The sequence below is a fragment of the Petaurus breviceps genome, unplaced genomic scaffold, assembly GCF_028583685.1.
Source record: "Petaurus breviceps papuanus isolate PSGF00001 unplaced genomic scaffold, PetGlider_PUasm1.0 179, whole genome shotgun sequence".
NCBI classification, from domain to species: Eukaryota; Metazoa; Chordata; class Mammalia; order Diprotodontia; family Petauridae; genus Petaurus; species Petaurus breviceps.
The window spans coordinates 8,518,861-8,546,633 of record NW_027185779.1 but is presented as its reverse complement, the minus strand read 5'-3'; the positions used below and the strand labels follow the sequence as shown (position 1 = coordinate 8,546,633).

Below are 27,773 nucleotides of genomic sequence, written 5' to 3'. Positions count from 1 at the left end.
CCCCAACTTTGGGCAATCTAATAAAATAATTTATATGCACCCAAACCTGAGTGGAACACAATGGACTTCCCTACCTTTGATTAAATTCCTTGCAAGGCTGGGTGGTGTCTGACCAAGATTGAGGAGAATTAATTCAATCTCATTATCAGAAATGTCCTTCAAAAGACTGAATTTTTAACTTTTTAAAATCAGGTCTTTAGAAGAAGGGGAGAACTTTGAATCTTGCCAAATGATTTGTGATTAATAATCATTAGTCTTACTGTATACAAGCAAGATATTTATAGTTATCCCTTCCACATCACAACTTCTCCCATCACAGTTTTGCTGTATCACTGATCGGCATAAGAAATTAAATGGGAATTTTAGGGATTTTTATGGAAGGTGCAGACAATAAATACACAAAGGCCAGTATATGACATGGAAAAAATTTAGAAACTCAGAAATGAATAAAATATATGTGTAGTTTTATATAATATAAACCCAAATATTACAATAATGTACTGTAAACACCCCACAAAAGAAAAATAAATAATTCAGACTTTTTTACTGGTACAAAGGAAGAGCCAAAAAATTCTACATGGATTTTCCAGATCTCAGGGGTGCTATACCACACCACTAACCTCCATGATGTGGAAAGGATAACTGCCATGTGTGTGTATATGTATATGTATTTATATAGATTTATATTATTAGAGATAATAGTATTCTTTTGAAAGATAATCGTGGTGCCAAAACTTTCTTTGTTGAGATGAATAAAGTAAGGATTCCTAGAAAGAAAGGAGAGGGAAGTGAAGTGAGATTGAGAAATTCTTCATCCCTACCTATGATTTCACAGGTGTAGGTGAGGAAACTTTCCCCATTTTTCTATGCACATCACAACTATTTTGCAACATAGAATCTTAGAGAGCTGCCTGGGTCACTGAGAGCATAACATCATGTGGCTGGTAGGTAGTAGAGGTATTACTTTAAGCTGGATTGAGAAAAATGTTCATGATAATGGTATGTGAGCAAATAGAGACAACAGTTTTCTTTTGTGGGGAGGCTCAGTAATGAGCTTTTCTTTTGACTTTCATTGAAATGACTATTAGAAACAATGAGTCCTTGTATGATTATGGCTTTTTAATCTTAAATTGCATTTAAGGGTTTATTTGACCCCAAATGTTTCTTTCCCAGCCTAATTTTTTTTTTACATAAAGGTTTTGCATAAGGAGTGGTCCACTGACAACCACTGGGGAAGTTTTTGTCGGTATTATTTTGTTTCAAAATAACTTATTGTCAGACCCATTGATGGACCACATAAAGGCTTTTAATAGACATTTGTGGGAAATATCATGAATGAAAGGGTTTAATGAACTACTTTATAGGGAAGGAGATGGTTCTCTCATCATAAAATTAATGTCTCTAGTCATAGATGCTGGTTAATCCTTTGTCAAAATAATAGGTTTATTGATATGTAGTCTGGAATTAGCGGCATTTATCTTGCACTGAGAGATGCTTCAGTGATCAGGTTAAGCTACCTCATTTGAATGTGGTTCAAGCTTGCTGTCATTCTGGTTGGAAAAGATTTGTATTATCATCTCAATATTTCTCTTACTTTTATCCTGGATAATATGAATATAATTGCTTTGGTTACTTTACTTTAGGAGCTTAGAGTGGCCATAAACGAAGACAAAAGGAATAAGGAAATTGAGAGGAAAGGGGTACAAAATGGAGCCTATTCCCTTTTCTGGAAAGAATTCAGGAAAACTCATTAAATGCTTCATTTGAATGACTTTGTTGTTTAAGGATGCAGCAGTAGTTTTGATTCCCTTTGAATGTCTCTTCTCCCCACCATATCACCCTGTGCCATAAACATCCATCATCTTTGTATGTGCCTTCCCCTACCAAAAAAAAACCTGAAAAAAATGCCTTTATAAAGCTTTATCTCAAGGAATGAAATGTTGAGTCTTGCTCATCCATGTTCTAGGTTGTTAGGTCAGCTTGACACTCAAACTGGGCAGTAAAAGGCCCCTAATATGAACAATAAAGGTACTGATCTCATTTGCTGGGACCTCCTATTTTTATTTTCACTGGACCAGTAAGTCATCAAGATTCTGCAGCTGCTAATTTACAGCCCCAAAGAGGCAAAATCTTAAAGGGCTGCTCCTATCTACAGGATACTTTTACTTCTCTTCCCTTTTACTTTCAACTGTGCACACTGAGCTCTTCTAAAATGTTCCCATCTCAAATGCTAGCTTCTTGTGAAACATCCTGGGTGTTGATGATCCCTCTGAACACTTGTACAAAGTTATTGAGGAGGTGTAGTACCAAAAATAACATGATATTATTCCCACATAGGTTACCTCCCTCTTATAAAAATTAAATTTGTAGGTTATAATAGTTATAGGGAGAAGTAGGAAAAAATCTGTTTCTTGAAGGATTTGTAATGTTAATAGTAACTATCATTTATATATCATTTTAAGGTTTTCAAAGAACTTTGTATGCATGATCTCTTTTGATGCTTGCAATAACTGTGAAGTTGATCCTTTTTTTAATCACTATTTTACAGAAGAGGAAACTGAGGCTGAGAAAAGGTTAAATGATTTGCCTTGGGTTACACAGATACTGGGGCTTAGGGGTAGGATTTGTAATCATCTCTTTCTGACCTAAATCCAACTCTACCAGTGCCTAGAGTAGCCACATAATAGATACCAAGAAGTATAAACCCAGGTCATTGTGACTTTGTCTAAGTTAATTAATAATTGTCTGGTATCCTTTATTCTTTGCCTATATTGAACCATTGGTAATTTAAAACACAATTAAATCTTTCTTTGGAATGAAAATTGAGGCATATAGACTGAAAAATAATCATACTAGGCTTTAAAGCTTTAAAATTGAGAGATAGTAATGCTATTTTTTCTTTTTTTAAGTTTTTAGATTTATTTTAAATTTTAAAACAAAATAAGAAAACAAAACATTTCCAGCAGAACATAGAGGATTCAGTATAAAGCAATAAATTTCCATTTGAAGAAAACTATATAATAAATACTACACATTGTTTTCAAAGCTGTCCATCTTTGCTTCCTTGTAGATTTTCTTTTGCCCTCTACTGTGCACTTTTTACTTTATTTTTCCCCTCTTCCCCCCAAGGCCACAATTAAGTTTGTAGACACACACACATACATACATACATACATACACATACATATTCATACACATATACACTCAGATGTATATTTGTAAAGTAATACCTTTTTATTAATTGGGGGAGGAAGAGCAAAATTAATTTCCCAAGTATAAAAAAGTCCTGCAAAACACATTCCTTTAGGCCAGCAGTTCTTAAACTTTTAGGTCTTAGGGTCCCCTTATACTCTTAAAAAATATTGACAATTCCCCACCCCTCAAGAGACATGTACAGACATAGTCAATATGTGTTTGTTTATGTGAATTATATTTATTGATATTTACCATATTAGAAAATAAAATGTCAGAATTATTATGAAAATTGTTTTGACCTCAAGGATCCCCTGAAAGGGTCTTAGGGACCCCTAGGGATCCCAAGATCACTTTGACGACTACCACTTTATACAAACAGCCTCTTAATATTTGATGGGTAACTAAATGCAAAAATGACATGTCCATTGCTCTGTTCTCATTGTTTTCTATGCTTCCACTGTTGGAAATTGAAACTCATGGGTGACTTCATTTTATGTGATTCTTACCCATTTGTTTTCTTGAACAAACCATTTATGTGAACTTTAGATGACTTCTTGCAGTTCTTTTAATATTTCATGAAAACCAAGGCAGCCCTGGGGTGTCCCTTATGTCTTTCACTCTCACTAACTCACTCATCTCCTTTTGGGGTTATACCATTCTCTTTGTTGCCTCCTCCCAAGAACAAATCATTGCTGCCAGTATCCCATGGATCATATACGCATCCATTTGATCTCAGGATTCTTTCTATATTTAGAACTGGAAGGGAATTTAGAAACCATTTACTCCAATTCCCCCATTTTACAGATGAAGAATATGAACCCCAGAGTAGAGAAGTTGCTTGATCAAAGCATGTGACCATTATCAATCAAGCATTTATTAAATGGCTACTGCATACTAGACTGTGATTTTTTAAAAAGAATTCCTGCCACCAAGGAGTTTACATTCTGTGAGGAAAAACAATATAGAGTCATATGAGAATAGATACAAAAGAGATAAACAGTAAATATGTTATTATTTTGGGGTGTAGAAGCACTATCAGGTGGGAGATCAGGAATAGCATAGTAAGACACAATACTTGGGTCAAACTTTGAAGGAAATCAGGGATTCCATGAGCTTGAAGGGAGGAGAGAATATAGCAGAGGCAGAAGGGGACGGCCAGTATAACAACAGAGATGAGAATTGTAATGTTGTATTATGTGGAACGGCAAGAGGGTCAGTTTAGTTGGACACTGGAATGTGTAAAAGGAAGTAATGGGTCCCCAAGCCTTTATTTAGCTTGTGGAACTTCTCTCAAATATGAGCTTTTATTTTCCTGATCCCCTTACTAAGAATACTCCCTCCTTCCTCTTCAATTTTCATGTATGGACTTAATCTGTTTACAGATTGTATCTTCCTATTAGAATGTAAGCATAGGATAAAATGACAAGATTTGGCAACTGATTGGACATGTGGAATGAAGGAGAGTAAGAAGTCTAGAATGACACTAAGAACCTGGGTGACTATAAGGATAGTGTTTCCCCAGAAAGAAACAGTGAAGTTCAGGGGAAGGGCAAGTTTATTTGGGAAAGATATTGAGTTCTATCTTGAAAATGTTGAGTTTGATATCCAGTTGGCAATGACTACAGAGTCAGTTGGTGACATGTGACTGGAGACTGGGTGACTGGGGCTGAATAAACAGCTCTTGGAGTCATCTGCATGGAGAGTAATCATAGAGACAATGATAATTGATTCCATGGGAGTTGATGAAGTTACCAAATGAGAAAATGTAAAAACAATAAGAGGACTCCACACAGAAGGAACACTAACAGATGGATGGATGAAACAGTATCCTGGATTAATGAATGTCAAGAAAAACAACTTTGAAGGACTCAAAAGTTCTGAACTATGCAGTCACCAATCATGATTGCAGAACACTGATGATGAAGCATATTTCCCACCTCCTGACAGAGGGGTAGTAGATTAGAAGTGCAGACAGAGATGTACAGACATAGTCAATATGTTGATTTGCTATGGTGAAAACGGGGTTGGTGGGTAATGAGAGAATCAATCGAGCATTTAAAATACATAGAAGAGAGAAGAAAGAAGGTTGGAAGGAGACAGATAAGCAGGGCTCTTTTGTACTGTTTTAGATTTAATATACACTTTAAAGGAACAAAACCACAATTAACAAGTTCACAGTTTCATACACAACACTCTTTTTTGTTCATATTTGTTAAATCCATAATAAAAAAAAGAAAATTAGAAAAACAAACAGATCCAGCAAAGGAGAGACTGAAAAGGAACAATCATACTGGTGGGAAAAGAACTAGAGAAAGCTATATCAACTAAAATCCAGAATGAGGAGAAGAAAGAATATATGGAGAGGGTGATCACCAGCATCAAAAGCTGTAAAGACATTAAGAAGGATGGAAACTAAATAAGCCCATTTAATTTAGCAGTGAAGAGGCCATTGATAGCTTTGGAGAGATCAGTTTCACCTGAGTGATGAGATCAGCAGTTGAACAGCAGCAGTAACCTTGAGAAGTGACTCAAGGCAAAGAGTGGAAACAGGTGTTTTTAGGAATAGATCTATAAAATACTGCCCTTGTAGAGATAGAGGTGGGTGGGAGTGAAGGAGGAGGCTATGGCCAGGGTAGATGCTGTAGACCCTAAACATAAAGTTTCAGCAGCAAAAACAATGAATTTGGTAATATAAAAGGTTTTGGTTAATGAGAAGTGACATTCACTGGTACATTTTTTCCCCAAGAAGGAAAAAGGAAAGAGGATAAAAAAATTAGGTTATGGGTGCTGAGTTATGGGCACCTTTCTCTCTTCTGACTACTTTCCGGTAACTGAAGATCTAAGCAGATCATACCTTGTATTATATTGATTATAATGTCATGATTTAGATCTGGAAAGAGCCTTAAAAGTTATTAGGTTCCTTCCCCCTTATTTCACAAAGGGGAAATAGGTCCAGAGAGCTTAAGTCAACCTTCCCAGTGTCACATAGCTAGTAAGTGTCTGAAGGGGGATTTAAATCTAGGTCTTCTTGGGCTCTAACCATTAGACCTTGTAACCCTTGTATTCCTTGTGTCCTACATAGCCTTGTATCCCTTCCCTTGTACTCACTGGTGCTGAGGAGAGAACAGAGGACCCACAGATTCTTTTAGTCACCAAAATTAGAGAGTGAAGGAAAAGGGGCAACATGTCTGGGAAGTGTTCCTCAGGTGGAATCCATCTGAGAATTCCCCACCCAGTATTTAGTCATTCAGACTACCTGACTGGCTTACCTTGTCTCCTTATCCACGGAGGTGGGGAGGTTTGAATTTGAGAACTGATCTTACTTATAGACTCCAAAATATTTGAGCTTCCAGGTCTGGGAAGAGAAGCCATGGTTACCTAATCCATGCATGGTATTTAATTTATTTGGTTTTGTTCCTTTAAAAAAATCACTTTTAGTTATGGATAAAGAATTGTATACATTTGTGCCATGTTTATGTGATTTACTCCACTGAAACAGGAAGGAAGGGAGGCTTCTAGGCAACTAGGTGTCAATGTGGATAGAAGTCAGGAAGACTTGAGTCCAGCCTCAGATACATATTATCTGTGTGACCCTGGACAAGTCACTGAACCTCAGCCTCCATTTCCTCATCTGTAAAATAGGGGTATTAATAACACCTACCTTCCAGGGTTGTGAGGATCAAATGAGATAATATATATAAAGTACTTAACACAATGCCAGGGACATAGTAGGTGCTATATAAATGCTGCTGCTGCCTGCTACCGCTGCTGCTGCTGCTACTACTACTACTATTACTATTGGAAAAGGGGAAAAGGGTAGTGTTTTCTTGTGGGCAGGGGATATACTACAAACAGTGAGACTAATTAAATAAATTCACAAAAGCACCAATTCCTAGCGGGGGTGGGGAACCTTCAGCCTTGAAGCCACATATGGTTTTCTAAGTCCTTAGGTACAGCCTTTTGACTGAGTCCAAGTTTTACAGAACAAATCCTTTTATTAAGGGGATGAGTTCTGTGAAGTTTGGATTCAGTCAGAGGTCTGCACTTGAGGACCTAGAGCACCACATGTAGCCTTGAGACCCTAGGTTCTCCACCCCTGCTTAGAGTAATGAAATAGCCACTGCCACTGATAAAAGGAGAGAAGTGGTAAAGAGAGGTTGTCAGATCCCTGTGGGTCCTAGCAGCAGAGTGCCGATTGTGTTAGGCTCCATGCATGACTCCTTGGGCAAGGCTGTGAGTTGTTTTTGACTCTTTGTGACCCCATATGAGGTTTTCTTTGGAGAGATAGTGGAGTATTTTGCAATTTTCTTCTCCAGTGAATTAAGGCAAATAGTGAGAGATGTCTGAGGTTGGATTTGAACTCAGGTCTTCCTGACTCTGGTCTCAGTCCTCCACCTAGCTGCCTGTGACTAATACTGTATTCTTATTACTGAACAGAATCATACAGCTGAATTATTGTGCCTCCTGGTGGTCAAATTTTGCAAAGATACATTTACAGATTCTTGGGTCCTTCAAAGGATCTGGAATTTATTCACTGCTGGGTCACTGAAACTGAATGTGACCCTTTAACCTCAGTAGACAGTATTACTCAAGGCATTTAGGTGGTACAACAGATGAAACGCTAGGCTGGAATAAGAAAGACCTGAGCTTGAGTCTGACCTCCAACATTTACTTGTTTGTGGGACCTTGGGCAAGGTCTCTGGCTCAGTTTCCTCACCTGTAAAATGAGGATAAGAACATCCACCTCCTATGGTTATTATGAGGATGAAATAAGGTAATATTTGTAAAGAACTTAGCACAGTGCCTAGTACATAGTAGGTGCTATATAGATAGTAGCTATTGTTATTATTACATGAGTTAGTACCAAAAATGTTAGACACTGGGGAAAGTCTTGTTGACTTAGTAAGAGCTTGCATTACATTGCTTTGAGAACTCAGAGTCCTTAGACACCATAATGAGGCATCAGAAAAAGACAGGAAGAATTTTAACTATTATCTAATATTAATTAATAATTATATACTTTGTGATTATTATAATTATATTTCTACTATTACATACTTATGTATAATATAATTATACTACGCTTGTAACATATCTAATCAAATTTATATTATATGTAATTATGTATTTTATATAATTATATATTAAGATAATACAATCATATGTAATTATATATTTTATATAATTATATATTAAGATAATACATAGTCATGTATTATATGTAATTGTGTATTAAAACAATATATAATTATATAACAACAAAATTAAAACAAAAATTATAATATTCAATAATTACGATTATTATATTCTGATAATTAGTAGGTGGCACAGTAGAGTATCGATCCCAGGTTTAGGAAGACTTGACTTCAAATCCAGTCTCAGGCACTTAATAGCTCTAAGGTTTGCAAAAATGTTTAACAAATATCATCTCGTTTGATCCTCACAACAACCATGTTAGGCAAGTGAATTATGATCCTTGTTTTATACATGGGGAAACTGAGGCAAGCAGAAATTAAGTGACAGGGTCACACAACTAGTAAGTAAGTGTCTGAGGCAGGATTTGAACTAAGGTTTCCCTTACTCCAGGGCTGTGTTCTCTGGGTCAAGTAGATGCCTCCATTTTAACAAATCTAACAAACAAACAACTAAAATGAACACTCCCATATGTGCATTAGAACAGAAAAAGATTATATCTGAAACTGTGAACTTCTTTATCTTTCATAATTGTTTTATTTACTTGTTATTCATATTCTATAAAGCATGTGAAAGCACCTTGAAAATTCAATAATGCGAATTATCATTACACATTATAATCATTTCCTTGTGTTTCCTAGAAAGTTGGGAACTCTTTTCTTTAAAAATTCTCATCAAATTGTCTTTCTGTTCTTCCTTCAGGGGAAACACCACAGCCATATCCTAATGAAAAATGTTCTGTGATACTGGATTGCACTGGATTGACCTTCTTTGACTATACTGGAGTGTCTACACTTGTTCAGGTATTTAAATAATTTATCATCATTGAATGTGCTCCCAGGCATCCTTCTCTTTCTTCTAAGCTGAGGGGAAATCTAATGTTGATGGACAAAGTGGGTTTGTACCTCTTGACCTTGTATTATCTTTGCTTCAAGAGTAGAAAAATGGTGGTTTGGTTTGGTGTTTCCTCTCCTATGTGCCTAGGGAATGTACTCTTCCCTTGAACAGACAAGTGGGCAGAGGTCATTGTAACATTATGTATTTTATCCGTTTTGATTCCTGATAGGTATAGCGAGACAATGGTACTATATACCCACTTATATACAAATACACATATGTTTCTTTTGGAATGGAGTATGCTTCTGTGATTTCATAAATTTAGGTAACTCCTGGAACTGGAATTTTCTTCACTGGTACAGATGGGCAGTTCCCCTAGAATACATAGTCTTAAGAGTATTACTTCGGGGTCCTGAGAGTTTAAGTGACTTGCACATGGTCACGCACTCAGTGTATGTCAGAGGAGGACTTAAATCCAAGGTTTGCCCTCTCTCTACTATGCCATGCTTCCTCTCTTGGGTATAGATGGTAGAGTTGAGAAAAGTGAAGCATCTCTGGAGCATCTGGCCTACTTCAAAGGGGTCACTAATGAGAGACACTCACCAATCAGAACTTTGGGGACCTCATGCTTGGAAGTCTGGATTAAAAAAGCGAAATCGTCCAATTTCTTTATGTGCAAAATGCAGATAACATTATTTATGCTACCTACCCAAATGCCTATTGTTTGTACTAGTCATGTGACCTTGGACAAGTCACTTAACCCTAATTGCCCTGCTTTCCCCCTTCCAAAAAGCAAAGCAAAAAAAAAAAAAAGCCTCTTGTTTAGATGGAATTTTATATTGTGTTAAAAGTAACCGTAAAACTTTAAAGCCCTGTATAAATGAGAACTCTGACCTAGCTGTGTGTGACCATGCACAAATCAGTTAATGTCTCTGAGCTTCCATTTCCTCATCTGTAAAATGAGGATAACAGAATTGGAACTCACCACCTCATAGATCACAAGACCTTACTGCTATTATTATTAACAGTATGGTGGATTACTGTTTATAATGAATACATTCATTGAGTATAACTAGTCATGCTCAGTTTGGTTTCATAAGTGCTTAAAGTCAGTCAGCTGACTTTATCTTCTGTGTTGCCTAAATATTCTCCCTGTTTGTGCTATTAATTTAATAAAATCTTAGACTCAGTGGACTTTAAGGGCCACCTATGGTGGTGACCTATGGTAACAGTGGCAGCTAGATGATACAGTGGATAGAGCACCAGGCCTGAAGTCAGTAAGACCTAAGTTCAAATGTGACCTTAGACACTTAATAGCTGTGTGACCCCGGGCAAGTCACTTAACCCTGTTTGCCCAAGTTTTCTCATCTGTAAAATGAGCTGGAGAAGGAAATGGCAAACCATTCCAGTATTTTTGCCAAGAAAACCCCAAATGGGGTCATGAAGGGTTGGTTGGATGTTATTGTTGTTGTCATTGCTGATGTTTCTTAGTTCTGGAAGAGGACCAATGACATGAGGAGAATGATGTTTTGACTTGCAAGTGAATTGGATTTAAGTGAGGCAGAGTTATGCAAAGTTATCAGCCCTACTCTTTCCTCCAGAGTCGTCAGAATCCAGTGGCAAGACCTAGGTCAGGACAACTGACTGTGGCCCAGGATGCAGGGGGGAGAAGGTCATTCCCAGGTCTTTATTTGTCTCAGGCAATTCCCATTCAGAAATTTAAGGCTAGGTCAGAGATAGACTACTTTGCCTTCACAAACCAATTCATCTGGGAGGGGATGGAGCCTTCAGGCATTGTGGAATAAATATTTAATAATAAGTATGATCATATTTAGATATATAAATATTATTCACAAATACATGTTTCCTGAATACTGTTGAGGAGACACCTCTATGTGTGGTTACTGCTTCAATGATTTTCAATGAAATCTTAAAAAACAACAGTAAATCTTTGTCTTAATGGAGAACCTCTGTACAGTTGATTGAGTCATTCTCATGATCAAATTCATTTGTCAAGAGGGCAGAAACCACTTCAGTAAAGTGTGGTTTGATCTGTTCTCATCTTTTCCACTCAGTCCAAAATAAAGAAAAGGCAGTGACTGCACACTAATGCTGACATCGATTTGTTCTGTGGTGTTACAAACATGATGATTTATCTGCTTGTTTCCTTTGTGAGCATGGGGATAATATAGCTATAAGTAAGGAAAGTACTGAGTAATGACTCTTAAAGAAAACGTAAGTCCTTATGTCCCATTGTCCCAGTCTTTGTCAAATAGGGTGACTGGAATGAAAGGGGAAAGTTTCTCTTCAGCCATACTTAAGTCTCCACTTTTTAATTCACTCAGCTGTTTCCTAAGTAGTTTACAGATTCAGGAACATTATGTCTGAGAGTTGTTGTCTGGCAAAAGTGAGGTGACCTCTAGTTAGTCATCTATGTGGGACGTCAGGTAGGTCACTGAGGTAGAGATTATGTTTATCAACAACAGTAAACCAGCCATGACTCTGCTCTCATGCTTCATTGGGCTTTATGAAAAACCAAATATCCAAGCGTCACTTTGAATTTATCCTTGTCATCTTATAAATCCAGTAGGTATTTACTCACAGATCCCGAGACTGAGCTTCTCCCTTTCTAATCAGTGTTTCTTCACATTAGTTAAAGATAATTTAAAAATCTTTTTTTTCCAGTGATTATCTTAGCTAAACTTTGTATCATCTTTGGCAGCATGGTATCTCTTAGGTACATGAGAAAGAATGGAAGGAAGGAAGGAAGGAAGGAAGGAAGGAAGGAAGGAAGGAAGGAAGGAAGGAGAGAGAAAGGAGAGGGACAGAGGGAGGAAAGAGAGGGAGAGAGGAAAGAAAGAAGAAAGGGGGGAGGGAGGGAGGAAGGACCAGGATTCAAATCTAGTTCCAACAATCTATTTTCATTTGCACACATAATTTCATTTAATACTTTTTTTGCACACATAATTTCATTTAATACTAATTTCACAACTACCCTGTGAAGTGGGTACTGCAATTAATATGCTTATATTACAGAGGAAGTAAGTAAGATTCAGAGACTTGCCCATGGTTTCATAATAAGTGTCTGAAGGAGGATTAAAACCTAAGTCTCTCCCACTGCGAGTCTGGAGTTCTTTCTGCCACACTGCCCCTCACTCAAAAGTATCCAAACCTATTCTATTTTTTAAGTTGGAGGGAATCTATTATTCAATAAGCACTTATTAAATGTCTTGTATTGCTAAGCATAAGAAGCATAAATACATATACATATTCTTGTACTCAGGATAGAAATGTGAAAGTGGGACAGTCCTTTCCTTTTAGGAGTTTACATTTTCAAATCCAATGGGAATTTGAGCCATATTTTTAACTTGCTTATAATTTTCCTTTTACCATTTGCTCTCCTGTAACCATGTGTAGTAAAACTCAGAACTAGAAATGAGGCTTTCCTACTGAGTGCAAATGTGTGAAAGAGTTGAAAGGGATCCAACATAGACCATTAAAAGAATTCCATATAACCAACCAGTGGTCATCTAGGTTTTTCTTGAAAGTCTCAGATGGTTAAATAAATCAGGCAGGATTAGTTGTATTTTTGATCTCTGCAATTTAAATTATTTAGTTTCCTTTATGCATCCTTTTTGCTGGTCAAATAAATCAGTCAGGATTAGTAAAATTTTAAATCTCTGCAACATATATCATTTAACTTTTCATTGTGTATTCTTGGTGCTTTCAGAGGAAATAGAGTAGGAAAGAAATATTTAACTTGGATTCTGGAAATAGGCAATATTTTAATTTTATTAACACCAAACCAAGGGAAAACATTGAAGTAAGAAAAATAGTTACAGAAATGATAAATGTCTTGTTTGATTAAGGCTAGTCCTTTCTTCTTAAGTCTCTTCAGGGAAATGAGTGTGTAGGAATGGGCATACAATGGCTCCCTCTCGTGGTGTAATTTCATCAATACATTTAGGATCATAGAGCCAGTCTAGTTCCCTCATTTACCCTTGTTTTACAAGTGAGGAGACCCAGTCACTGAGAAGTTAAGTGACTTTCCTACAGTCACACTGGTAGTAACTTTTTCAAACCATCTCCCTCCTCACTGAGTTGACTGACATATCTTACTTTAATCCATCTAGGCTTACACGGATTGCAAAAGCCAAAATGTCGACTTGTTATTAGCAAATTGCACGGGTAAGTAAGTAATCCTTGGTAAATGCACTTACTGTGATGCTGGAGGCATTCATCACATGGCGTTTAATATTCATTCTCTGTTTCAGCTTCCTTGAAAAAAGCAGTACAATATTGCGGACACCTAGAGTCAGATAAACACATTTTCTTTGAATCAGTATCTGCTGCAATTGGTGCCATTCATTTAAATAAGGTGAGTTTAAAGGGGAAAATGTTTAGGAGTATTTGTAGAATATGCTAAATAGCCATATTTTGAGATTTTCCCACAGGCATTATTTGGATCTCAAAAACATATTGAGGATCTGTGTTTTCAGATATCCTTTCTACAAAACCCATAATTCCTTTCCTGGCTGTTTAGAGTCTGGTGTTTAATAATGGTTCCCCCAATCCATAAGGTCTAATCATCATATTTATTATGTACTTATAAGATGCAAAGCTCCACACCTGCTATTTAAATCGAATGTCTCTTCCTAGTTTGGCCAATATGTGAATGCTAAATTCTAAGTATGACTTTTCGTTCTCCTACTATTACGCTTCTACCTCCAGACTCATATAGCTATCTTTGGCAGCTACTATGTACAGAACATGGCTACCTCTTAGGACATTTAAATGTACTAGGTGTGCCAGATTCCATCCACTCTGACAGGAGGAGTAGTTGAGACCCTGGGTAACCTATTATTTCATGATTTCATCTTGGTGCACTGGGATAGAGCCTTGGAGTTGGACCTTGGTTTGAATCCCAATCATGTAATATACTTCTTAGGTAATCTTGGGCATGCTGCTTAATTTATCTGGTTCTCAGCTTCCTCATCTGAAAAATGGAGGTTTTGGATGATATGACCTTTAAGGCCCCCTCTAACTCCATTTGTATGTATGCTAGGAAATCAACTCATCACAGACTCTCTCTTTCATCTTTGACTCCCTTTCTCTGTCCCTGCAATATCATTCGGTTCCCTGGGCACCTGCCTCTGTGGTTTCCAAAGATATAAGAGTGTGGACCTACTGAGAGAAAGAATCTGTCATTTCATTTTCTTGGTGGGACTTCTGTTTGGATCGCTGTTCCCTTGCGATGCTGCCTGTAATTGTTCATTGATATTTCTTTTGTTTCAGAATTTGAGCAAATTCTGTGACCACAGTGAAGTCTGATCCCAATGTGTTACAGCTCATCTCTTCTCTCTGAGTAGCTTCCCAGGATCAACCAAGTCATGGCATTTTTACATGATATTTTGTTGTTGTTAGTGAATTCCTGCAGGCAACACATTTTATACCAAATGTAATAAATAGATTCAGTAACTGAGTGGCTACTAGTCTATATTTACCAAAAAGTTGGTTTTTTTTTAATCTCTATTCTCCTAATGTTGAGGAGGCCCATGGAGTTGGTTGGCCTGTAGCAATATTTTCATAGAGAATTTATATGTGTTTTAAGTACAGCATTTTGAAAGACTATCCTGAAGTCTCAGCCTGTCGCTTTCATTTTGTATATTGTTTTAATTCTGTTTTATTAAAAGTTAATTTGCAAAGTACAGGTACATGTTTCTCTTGGAATAACACATTAGGTACCCTTTTCCATCCCTTGTAAAACTATAGGAAGTTCTATAGGCCATCGGTAACAGTTTCAAATAAGTGCCTTCCACTTTCTTCTCCCCCCCCCCCAAATAAAGAACAAAATCATTTGACAGCAGCAAATATGTAAAATCAACCTGTGTTATCTGTATATAACTATCTGTATAGTTAATCAGAGGGGCAGCTAGGTGGTGCAGTGGATAGAGCAACTGGGCTTGCAATCAGGAAGACTCATCGTCATGAGTTCAAATTCAGCCTCAGACACTTACCAGCTATGTGATCCTGGGCAAGTCACTTAACCCGGTTTGCCTCAGTTCCTCATCTGTAAAATGAGCTGGAGAAGGAAATGGCAAACCCCTCCAGGTCTCTGCCAAGAAAACCCCAAATGGGATCACAAAGAGTCAGACACAAATGAAATGGCTCAACAATATAGTTAACCAAAACTTGTATCTGTTAATGTAGAACATAGATTTTTAGTAGTGGAAGGGACCAGAGGACCTGAGGTCAGTTTTGACCTCTGCTGCTTACTAAACCTGTGTGACCTTGAACAACTCTTGTAACCTCTTTGAGCCTCAGTTTCCTCATCTGTAAAATGTGGAGTTGGAATTAATGATCTCTGAGGTTCCTTCTAGCTCTGTATCTATGATCCTGTGATTATATGAAGCATGAATGCTCCCTCCAACTGTGAAAGCCCCTGAAATTTAATGAGAGCAAAGAATGAATAACCAATTAAGGAAAAGCTCCTCACCCCTGTCACCCTCACCCCATATCTAGTACAATTTTGAAGCTTTGAGTTCTTGAGAAGTTTATGTAGTTTTGTAAAGGCCTATAAAGTTATGGGACCACGTTTATGGCCCAGGTGACTTTATTTTTATTGTGGGCATTAAAGAGATATCCAGGATCTCCAGTCTTGAAAGTTGAAGTTGGGGCCATACTATTGTAAAATATAATAATTTCTGACTTTATGTAAGACTTTGAAGTTTGCAGAGTATTGTGCATACATGCTCTCATTTGAGCTCACAGCTATCCTGAGGTATAGGTAATATTAGCCCCATTTTATAGATGAGGAAACTGAGGTTCAGAAGGATAAAGTGCCTTGACCATGATTGCATGGCTAGTATGTGTCAGGATCAGGATTCAAACCCAGGTCTTCCTGATTCAAAATCTATCTTTCTCTCTACTATGCCGTGCTGCATAGATTTAGTTTAGTCAGTACCAAAGAATGTGGACATTCCATGCCTAATCTTTTAGCACTGATCAGGCCTCTGGAAGCAAGAATACTACCATCAGATTTTATCTGTGTATTGGAAGGCCCTTAAACATCATCTATGTGGAGTTTGATATATAAAGAAATTTAAACCCACAGAGCCAATGTGACTTTTTAGAGATCATATAACTACTTAGTTGCATATTAATTGTTTCTTCTTTCATTTGAAGGGTATCTGTAAGTCCTACAAATATGAGAGTTTGTGACAAATGACCCCTCAGGGAACTTTTCTACTTCCCAAGGGCAGTCAACATCACAGTATTTTTTCTTCCTTTTGTTCAAAGAGAACTTGGTATTATGACGCCCTTCAAATCCACAGACCTGAAATGGGCAAATAGCTATCCTAAGCTAAACTGAGCTACATAAATTATTCATATTTTGAATATATATTCACACATATGTATGTATATAGAGCCTCACATTTCTATCTAGCATATTGGTTTATGTAAGAAGCATATTCATTGAGAAAGGTAGCAGGTGTAGACAAAATCAAAATTGAAAGCTTTTGGAAATCCAGCCTTTTTAGAAAGAACTTAGTGGCTTAGTGTATTTCCAATAATTTAAAATAAGATAATTAGGGAGCAGTTTGTGGATAAGAGTAAAAGAGTGCATGTTTAGACAACAGCATCATAAAGTAAGCTTTGTGAGTTTCTCCAAAAGGAAATTCAAGTTCCCACCATCTGATTCATCAGAACTTCTCTGCAAAATAATGTGATGCCCATTCAGATGGCACTATATTTTAGTCTTACCAAACCACATATTTGAGGGGAAGAGAATAATAGACATGAACTTTTCACTGTATTATCCAGGAAACAGTCCTGCGGATAATGGAAGGATAAGATGGAAGCATAGATTTATGCATATTTCCAGAAATGAAAAACCACTTTGTCCCAGATGACCTAAACCCTTGAATCTCTGGTTTGGCATGAAAAAGGTGAAGCCAACCAAGATCCTTCATCCTATAAAGCTCCATTGAAAACTGAAGTCTTTGGAAATATAATTTGTTTGCTTTAAGGGAAAAAGCTTAACTTCCACTTTTCCTGTTGAATTGTTCAATATATGTTTATTGATTAATTGATTGTTCCAATTGAAGGAATGTGATAGAAATGAAGGATGAGGGTATGTGCTGGAATGGATTCATCAATGAAAGATTAAGAAAGGTCACTGGAGATCTCTTTAACTTGTATGCTAATGTTTTCTGACTTAGGTGACTATGTCCTCTAATGAAGGCATAATATGGGAAAGCATTATCTGATGGAATAGTAATGGAGCTCATCAAAATCATCAGAGTTGGGATCTAGGTTGGTTTGTTCTGTTTTGTTTATTAAATGTGATCAGGTGTTGACAGAACAATTATATGTTTGAGTGTCTTCCATTTTTGCAGAAGAAAGTAGAAGGTGTTAAAAAATAAAATAAGCCAGTGTATCAGAACCTGTATTAATTATGTTTGAAGTAAAAGCAGGCTAAAATGAGTGAGCTTGTTTTTTAGCAATCTTTCAGAATAGAGAAGCAATCCTCTTCCTGCTGTATTGCTTCCCCTACATACCATTGAGTCTTAATGAAATAAAGAGGTCTTTGACATTTTGAAAGGGAAATAACACTTCAATAGATCAGTGTCCTGAGAGGTGGACAGCTCTGCTTTCATTTTAGGCACAGATCTGACCCATTAAATATTGACTATACATCTTGCATTGACATAATTTCTACTGTAATTTTGTCCTAATTCTGTAGCAAGTATATATCCACAGAATTTTTTCTTTTGAGATTACCTTACTTTTTTTTCCCTCTCTCCTTCCCCCAATGACATACTACTTTTCTATCAAACATTACAGAGAAGCAAAATAAGAAGAAAAAAGATTAAAACTTACCTATAAGAGTAGTAAGATCTTAATGTGGTAACACTTAGAAATTAAGCATAAAATATGTAATAAGAAGACTGTTAACATTACACTTATGCAAATTTAAATGTCTTTAATTTTCATCATTTGTCTTCTGTTTTAAAGGTTATTTGCCCCTTGATTATACGATATAAGTGTAGTGAGGTCTGGCTTGAGCTACTTTGAAGTAATTTATTTGACAGATCTCCTATCTAAAAATATGTAATGTAATGAGGAAAGGGATCTTACTTGTTTAATGAAAACATTAATGTGTCAATAGCCTATATGGGTAATGTTTGACATTTAGTGGTTACTAAAATAAATTAACAAGTTGGTGAACATACATATGCTTGGGAAATATGCTTTCTGTGTTCAGGTGGAATGATAATCTCATTCTGTACAGAATATGCTTTCTTGGCAGTGAGTGTGGTGCCAGATTTCAGACAGGGAGTTAAGTGGTGCTTTCGCAATTCAAAGGATTCTTAATTAAAATCATATAGTCTAACACTCTGCACCTTTTTGGGGGGTTTTACAATACATTTAATTTTTTGTGTAATTCTTTGTACTAATGCAATGTGTAACACCCAATTTATACTTGGAAATAAATTGAAATGTAATATCTGTCATGGTTAAAATAGTGTCCATTATTTCCAAAAGTATTTATTCTCCTTCAAAATGATCCATTTATATTGTTTTCTCTGGCTGACCACAGAGCATTCTAGCTTTAAAATTCCTGGAAGCATCCATTATTCATGAGATTTTGTACTTAAAGAATTTCAACCCAGAACCATGAATTCCAGTGCCCAAATCTATAAGTTGGTCAGCACATTTTCTGCTTAACAAATACTATTTCTCCTTTTTTTTTCCAAAAAATTAATTTTAAGTTATTTTAATTGGTGGGAGGCAGGAAGGCAGGTTGGCATTCTGGACATGTGATTTCATCAGTGTAGAAAGTTCTTTCACCAATAATATCGCTTGGAAATCAACTGTAACTTACAGTTTTAGATGCTTGACTGCAGAGCTGAAGTGTTAAATGATTTGCCCATGGTGGATTCATACTGTTCTGCAAGTGGACGGGGAGGGATTTGAACTAATTATTTTCCTGACTCTAAGGCTACCTCTTTATCCATCCTGCCACGCTGACTTGTTAGAGGTGGTGGGATCATAGATTATGTGGATTGGGCTTTGGAAGTCATTGAGCCCACTCTCCTTTACTCGTTCCCTCCTCGCTTTACCATGGACAAAAGCAAGAACCAGAGATGTTAAGTGAGTCACTCAAGTCACAAAAGGATTGTGTCCGCTCCAGGTTTTGGAATTAAATTCCAGTATAACTTGAGGCAGAATAACATGGCAAGAAGAATCCTTTATTTAGGATCGGAAGACCAAGTCCTACATTTTTATTGTCTACTTTGCCTTGAGTTTATGGTATGCTTCTCCAATGTTTTCTTGGGCCACATCCAGTTTTCTTCAGTGTTTTGAAGGTTACTTCCTCAGCGTCAGAATCATCAAGAACAATAAGGCAACCATTTAAATAGCACTTTTAAGGTTTGCAAAATACTTTTTCAGATATTATCCTATTTGCTCTTCACAATAATCCTCAAAGTTGCTATTATCCTCACTTTTACATTTGAAGGAACTGAGGCAATCAAATATTAAGTGACTTGCCCAGGGTAACACAACTAGTACAGAGATCAGTCAGGCACTTGAGGTTTTTCTGTCCCCTATGATAAGTTCTGCCCCTCTCATCTCCCACTGCTTGCCCCAATACTTTTAGTTAGTTTTCTACAGTCCCATTCCTAACTCTTCACCCTTTCTCGCTTTGCCTCTTCTGTGGCCAGTGATACATAAAAAAGCTAGCTTTTACTGACTTGCAATGGACTTTGGGTCATAGGGTCATAGATTAGAGCTAGAAAAGATTTTCTAGACCAGCTAGTCCAAATCCCTTCATTTGCAGATGAGCAAATGTAGGCACAGAGGGGTTGTGATTTATTCAAGCTGGTCAAACCAGGGTTCCAAATCCAGCTTCTCTGGCTCAAAGCTGATATTTTCCTCTCTGCTCCACTTATCCCCCAGTTCTGATATAAAAAATGAGACTTCCCTCATGCTGCATAACCCAGCTGAAGTGGGTGGAATCGTTAGCCCATTTTATTTACATGATAATCCTATGACTTAAGTAAAAGGAAAAAGTGGTGGAAATGTGAAATTTTATTAATTTACTCCCAGAACATCTGCCTGTTTACCAGAACCCTGCTGTGGTGAGTTCCTCTTTTAAAAATCCTGTGTGGTGAGTTCCTCTTTTAAAAATACAGAAATAGATGTGGAGTGATGGGAAATGGCCTATGTTTCCTGAAATAATAATTTTCAAAGTCATTATATCACAATCCTCACTAGGTTTCTATTGATTCGGTCTCAAGAAGACCAAGATGGTTAGACCCATTCCTGTTGTTTTAATTTTTGTCTCATCTCCTCTCTCCTAAATAATAAAAGCTACTTTTTAGCAATAAATATAGGAAGCTATTAGCATTTTCACATTTGGAGGATATAGAGGTTTTATGGCCACATTTAAAAATAAGATAATTGATCTATCCAGAAAGAGTTTGCAGTTTCTAAATGTACTACCTTCAAAGGAACAAAATGTTATTACCATAGAACAGAGCAAAAATATGTAGTGACCCTAATTTTCCCTTGAGGTTAATAGTTAAAATTTTCTGGTCTTCTGAAGCCAGCCTAGTGATGTAAGAGGTCTTCCCTATTCACTTGTTAAGTACAAGTTAATAGAATGCTAATATTTTCAGAATAGGTCTTTTCCAATTCAAAATATTCCAAACTAATACTTTCAAACCCTGCCTCCACTATTGTTTTGTCTCATACTGTACTCTCTCTGACCATATGTCCACATCACACAACTTGACTGCATTTTCCAAATTTCCTTTCCCTCATAGACATCATAACCACCAGGGTGGAGTGTGGTCAGTGGGTTAAACAATGCCTTTTACACTATTAGTGATTGGTGATTTCATCAGTACCTCTGGGCTCAACTGTCATCTCTATGTAGCTGATTTCCATATATATATGTATATATATATACACATATACATACATGTGTATGCACACATAAACCTACACGTATCTACATAGAGATGTATATATACATATACATGTATGAAAAAAGTGTGTGTGTATCTTTAATCTCCAGATCTCCAATGCTATAGCAACAGCTGCTTTCTGGACATCTCAATCTAGATGTCCCATAGGAATCTCAAATTATGTATGTTCAAACCAGAACTCATTATCTTTCCCTCCAAACCCTCCCCTCTTTCCAACTATCCTATTATTATTGAAGGTACCACCATTTTCTCAGTAAGCCTAGGTTCATAACCCTGGTGTCATCCTCAGCTCCTCACTTTCACTACCTCACATATCCAATCTACTGTCAGGTACTGTTTTTGCCTTCACAGTGTTTTTCTTATATTTCCCATTCTTTCCACTCACAAAGCCACAACTCTAGTCTCATCTCTTCTCACCTAGATTGTTGAAAATAACTTTCTAATTGGTATCCCTCCATCAAGTCTTGCCTCCTCCACTCTATCCTCTACTCAGCTACCAAATTTATTTTCCTAAAGGCAGGTCTAATGATATGACCCACTATTCAGTAAACTTAGTTAACTCTATAGTTCCTCCAGGATCAAATATAAAATATAAAATCCCCTTTTTGTCCTTTAAAGCCCTTTGCAAACAGGCTCATTCCAACTACTCCAGTTCCTACTTTTGACATCCCCTCATGCACTGTAAAATCCACTTACACTGGCCTACTTGTTGGTCCTCATGCTTGGCACCTCATCTCCTCTTTTGTACTATTTGTCTACCTTGCCTGAAATACTCTCCCCCCTCACTACTACATCCTGACTTTCTTCAAAACTCAGCTCAAATCCCATCTTCTATAGGAGGTCTTTATCAATCCTCCCTATTGCTAGTGTCTTCCCTCTTGAGATCACCTTCCATTTATCACTCATATGTACATATGTCATATTAACCTAAGTATTTACAGGTTGTTTCCTCCATTAGAATGTGAGCTCCCTGGGGGCAGAATATATTTCCTACTTTCTTTGTGTCATCAGAGATAAGCACAGAACCTGGCATGGAATTCGCACTCAACAAATGCTTGTAGACTGACTGACTGACTGCGTGCTATATTGTTAAAGGCTACTAATATCTAAAATAAATGGTCTCCTAAATCATCCGGTTAACATCAGTTTTCCTCTGAAATGTGCTCTCATTCATCCCAATAAATTTCTGACATATATGCTCCCCATTCATGTGTTCTTTGGTAACTATTCAATAGAGTTTTCTTGAGATCAAGGAGTTCCATACAAGAGCTTTCATCAAAATAAATTGATTTTCCTGGCAACAAGCTACTCCAAATGAAAAGTGAGCATGGAGGCTTTTGCCAACAGATAGACCTTCTCAAACTGGAAAATGAGCCCATCTCCTTCGCAGTTCCTTGAACATATGCAATAGAGATACATAGTAAAATGGGGAACTGCCTTCCCTGTTCTGGACCAAAGTCCAATGAATAATTATTTTCCTCTCAACACCATCTTTGAAATTCCCTGTGTGATGCTACCATAGGGAATAATGTCTCAACCTCTGATGCTGAGTATATGGACTGGGAAGCAGAGAGATGTCAACAATATTACTCAGGGATATTCAACCTGGGGACTGTAGCTTATGTGAACTATAACTAGGGGTGAAATAATAATTAAAAATGAAGCCCTGTGGTTATGCATCCTCAGGTTTTACTTTTGAAGGAAGTTTCCTCTACTTTATTCTTCATGTGCCTGATGATTCTTTTCTTATGGATAATGTATTAGATTTAACGTTATCCAAAGAAGACCCAATAAGCAATAAAGTGTGCATTTGAATTAGATAGAAAAATACAACTACAGATTGCTCAACAGCAGAGGGGACTTGGTGTTATACAACTTGTACCAGTCATCTAGGCTCTCAAATTCTCTGTCATTCTCAACTTGTCATTCTCATTCACATAAATATATCATGCATTACCACATATCTTTCTTTCTCCCTTAAACAGAAGATAGATAAGAGATAGAGCTTGGACCAATTAATCTGTAAAACATATGAATTGGTTGAATATAACTCTCCCTTGGGAAGGAAAGTGCTAGAAAAATTGAGATTATGACATCTTAGACAAGAAACTGAAGACTTAGAGACACAGGGGCGGAGATATCTGAAAGACCATGGAAAAAGAAGAAATAAGACTGGAGAAGAACACTACAATTATTTGAATTGAATTATTTCTTTAAAGTTTAACACTGTATTTTCATCATTGTCATCAATTGATCTTACAAGAAGAAAAGTAAAAGAAAGGTAAAGAAATAAGTGAAAAACTGGTTAAGAAAGATGATCTATCAAGTAGGATGATTTAAAAAAAAACCTGTAAAGACTTATATGAACTGATGCAACATGAAGTGAGCAGGATGTTGTACATAGTAACAACAATACTGTACAATGAATAATTGTGAATGACTTAGCTATTCTCAGCAATACATTGATCCAAGACAGTCCCGAAGGACTCATCATGAAATATACTATCCACTTCCAGAGAAAGAACTGAAATTGTCTGAATATAGATTGAAGTGTATACCATTTTCACTTTCTTTCTGTTTGAGTCTTCTTGTACAGAATGACTAATATGGAAATATTGTCCATGACTGCACATGTATAACCTATATCAGATTGCTTAGCACCTCAGGGAGGGGAGTAGATGTAGAATTTGGAGCACAAAACTTTTTTTTAAGGTAAAGAAATTGTTTTAACGTGTAACTGGGGAAATTAAAATATTATTTAAAAAAGAAAGATGGTCTTTGAGAAAAATTTATTTCTGTTTCATCTGGAAATTAATTTGTCGAATCTATGACTAGTGATACATTGGGAACCTGCTATATACTAGTATGGGGGGAGTAGACAGAGCAGTGAATCTCAAACTTGGAAGGCCATGTCATCTAACTTTAGAAACAAGAATTCCCACTCAACATACCTGAGGAGGGGTTAATCAGCCTTTTCTTGAAAAAAACTCCAGTGGAGTCCACTACCTCTTGAAAGCATTGTTGAGTCAGCTAGGTGGCTTGGTGGATAGCACTCTGGATCTGGAATCAGGAAGACATGAGTTCAAATCTAGTATCAGAACTTATGAGCTGAGTGACCCTGGATAAGTCACTTAACCTCTGTCTGCCTTAGTTTCCTCTAGTGTAAAATGGGGATAATAATAGCTCCTACTTACCAGAGTTATTGTGAGGACCAAATGAGATAATATTTGTAAAGCACTTTGCAAACCTTAGTGTGATATGTAAATAAATTCTAGCTATTCTTGAAGTAGCCAATGCTATTTGGATAAGTAAAATCATTAGCTTCATCCATCCTAAATTTTCGTCTTTGCAGCTTCTACCCATTGCTCCTATTTTTTCCTTCTGTGGAAATGGAAAAGTTTTTCCATTATTCCTTTTCTATATAGCAACTTTTCAAATACAGAAAAAGGCATCATGTTCACAAAAAGGAGGCCGTTTCAGGATGAATTTTCCCTTCTCAGCATTGGACAGGAGGGGATGATCGTGGTGCTAAGACATTAAATGGAAAGTATTAACATTCAGTGATATTCCAATTTAGTATGTTGTTTAAGCATTGTCATTAATACTTTTTTTAATGCCAGAAGCAAAATCATTTCAATGAGCATTTAAATTCAATCAACATTTAGTAGTTATCTACTATGTACACATGTGTCAAATAAGAGAATAAAAGGAGCTTACACTCCTTTCAGAGAAGTAAGGTGCATATACAAATAATTAAAATATAACCTAGGAACTGGTAATATTAGTAATATAATTAGTCATGTAATCTAGAAGTTAGGTGAGAATGGGAGTTTTGATGGAATTAGAGGGTTCTTCTGTATTATGCTCCATTCTGTCCCTGAAAGCTTTCTCCCCTGCCCCCCCCAAATACATATGCAAAAACACAGCCCAGACTGTTCACCTAAAATTGGCCCACTGATATGCCTGAATATTGGTAGCTAGGTCAAAAATATCCACACTTTGCTTAACTCTCTACTAATAAAGAAAAGGCACATCAGGGAAAAAAAATACAAACAACAAATGTGAAATTCCTCCTAAACTATGGAATAACATAACATGTGATTATCATTTGACTGGAGATTCTTTTTTCTTTCATCCTTTCCACCTTCAAATGAAAATAAGATTGAATTTTGAAGCAACCAAAGGCTTTGAGAAATGGAAACATGATAACTCGGTTTAGTTGTTTCAGTCTTGTCCAACTCGTCGTGACCCCATTTGTGGTCTTCTTGGCAGAGATACTAAAGTGGTTTGCTGTATCCTTCTCTAGTTCATTTTACAGATGAGAAACTGAGGCAAGCAAGTGACTTGTCCAGGGTCACACATCTAGTAACTATCTGAGGCCAGATTTTAATTAGGAATATGAGTCTTCCTGACTGCAGGCCCAACATGCTACACACTGTACCACCTAGTTGGCAAGATAACCTGGACAGCTCACAAATTGTACCAAGTGTCCTTGTACCATCTTCCTATCCCATATTGAGAACACCTTAAAGAAGGAGTTTTCTCAAGGATTTCTCAAGAAGTCAATCAGTTATATACTTATGCTGAAACTAGAGGTAGAGAATTGTCACAGACCAACTCCCTAATCTTTCTGATTATATGTAAAATTTGGGACCATGTGGCAACATGGCATACAAAGGCATACACTGCACATGAAGGCATACACAGGAAGAAGAATACCTAGTAACCCCAAACCAGCACAGCCCCACTGAACTCACTGCAAAGAGATTAGTGTCTGATCCTGTCCCTAGTCTCCATCTTTTGTACTCCATTGTGCTATGTTTGTACTATTGTGAAGCATAGTGTCAAGAAGTTCTGGTGGTTATGTTTCCTCTCATGTCTAAATTTACTGGTTGAAAGTTACTAATAATGAGAGAAGTGTACATTAAAACAACTCTAAGGTTTTACCTCAAACCCAGCAAGTGGGCAAAGGTAACAAAAGGCAGAAATAACTTTCCAGAGACTGTGGGAAGACAACACACAGATCCACTCTTAGTGTATCTCTCACTTGGTTCAACCATTCTGGCAAGAAGTTTGGAATTACTTGAGGGAAAGGTCTAGATAAGTCATGCCTCTTGACCCAGAAAGTTTATTCCTTGGTATATACCCCAAAGACATCAAAGACCAAAACATTCCCCATAAATGCCAAAATATCTGTAGCATCACTTTTTTACAGTAGTGAAGTACTGGAACCAAAATGAGTCCTCATTAATTAATGAGTGAATATACTGTGCTATATGGATATAATATAATATCATTGATCTCTAAGAAACACCAAATGCAAGGAATTCAGGGAAACATGAGGAGACTTGAAATGAGTGATATAGAGTGAAGTAAGCAGAACCAAGAGAATACAATGGAAATGACTGCAATAATATAAAATTATAATATATATATATATTGACAAGATAACGATAATATACCTTTGATATGTGACCATAACAGTGCCCTCTCTCTTCTTCCCAGTTTGCTAAAGGTGTGAATGCTTCTAGATGCTAAGTGCAGTCTTATGTTCTTAATTATATGGACATGGTATCTCATTGATGGCTTTATATTTGATATTTCCAGACTTTATGTGCTTTTGGTTACACTAAGAAATTAACCCTAAGTAAAGATGTTATTGAGGCAACTGGGTGGTACAGTGGATAGAGTACTGAAGTCAGGAAGATTCATCTTCCCAAGTTCAAATCTGGCCTCAAACATTCATGCAACTGTGTGACCCTGAGCAAGTCACTTAGCCCTCTTTGCCTCAGTTTCCTCATCTGTAAAATGGTCTGGAGAAGGAAATGGCAAATCACTCCAGTATCTTTTCTGAGAAAACCCCAAAATGGGGTCACAAAGAGTCAGACATGACTAAAAACAACTGAAAAACAACAAAAAGATGTTATTGTTTTAATTTTACTGAATGGGAGGACAGAAATTTTACTGATTGACATTATCCAAATCCATGAAATTAAAATGCCATTAAAATATTTTATTCTAAAAAAAAAAGATGACTATAGTTATAAATACTATGACTAAACTAACTTTTAAATTAGACATGAAGTACACTTGTGGCATTGGTGACTTATACAGAAGATGCCCCAAAACCTTGACAAAAATAGTTTTCCAGGAAAGATGAAAATTAAGTTGTGTTCAGTCAGTAGTAAATTAATTTGTTTTCTCTATCTCCTTGATTTTACTCCTGTTATTTCCACAGTGTTGATTCATGACTAGACCTAACTGACAAATATAGCAATGCAATCACTAGGGGTGCCAAACTGGGAGTCAGAAAGACTCATCATCCTGAGTTCATATCTGGGCCTCAGGTATTTATTAGCTGTGTCACTCTGGGAAAGTCATTTAACCCCATTTGTAAAATGAGCTGGAGAAAGAAATGGCAAGCCATTCCAGTATCTCTGCCAAGAAAACCCCAAATGGGGTCATAATGACTTGGACAGGATTGAAAACAACCAAACAACAATCAAAATCCCAAATGTAAATCCCAATGAGGACAATTCTTTATAATCA

General features: G+C 36.8%; 1 protein-coding gene across 1 annotated transcript in view; it reads left to right on the top strand.

Annotated features, from left to right (window-relative positions):
- SLC26A7 (solute carrier family 26 member 7) overlaps nucleotides 1-18,752 on the top strand; it is a 195,610-nt gene extending 176,858 nt beyond the window's left edge. Inside the window, exons 15-18 of the mRNA XM_069086668.1 lie at nucleotides 9,091-9,191; nucleotides 13,359-13,413; nucleotides 13,500-13,603; nucleotides 14,521-18,752. Coding sequence (XP_068942769.1) covers nucleotides 9,091-9,191; nucleotides 13,359-13,413; nucleotides 13,500-13,603; nucleotides 14,521-14,556 — 296 coding nt within the window. The 3' untranslated portion in view covers nucleotides 14,557-18,752. The remainder of the gene's footprint in view (nucleotides 1-9,090; nucleotides 9,192-13,358; nucleotides 13,414-13,499; nucleotides 13,604-14,520) is intronic.
- Nucleotides 18,753-27,773: the final 9,021 nt, after the last annotated feature.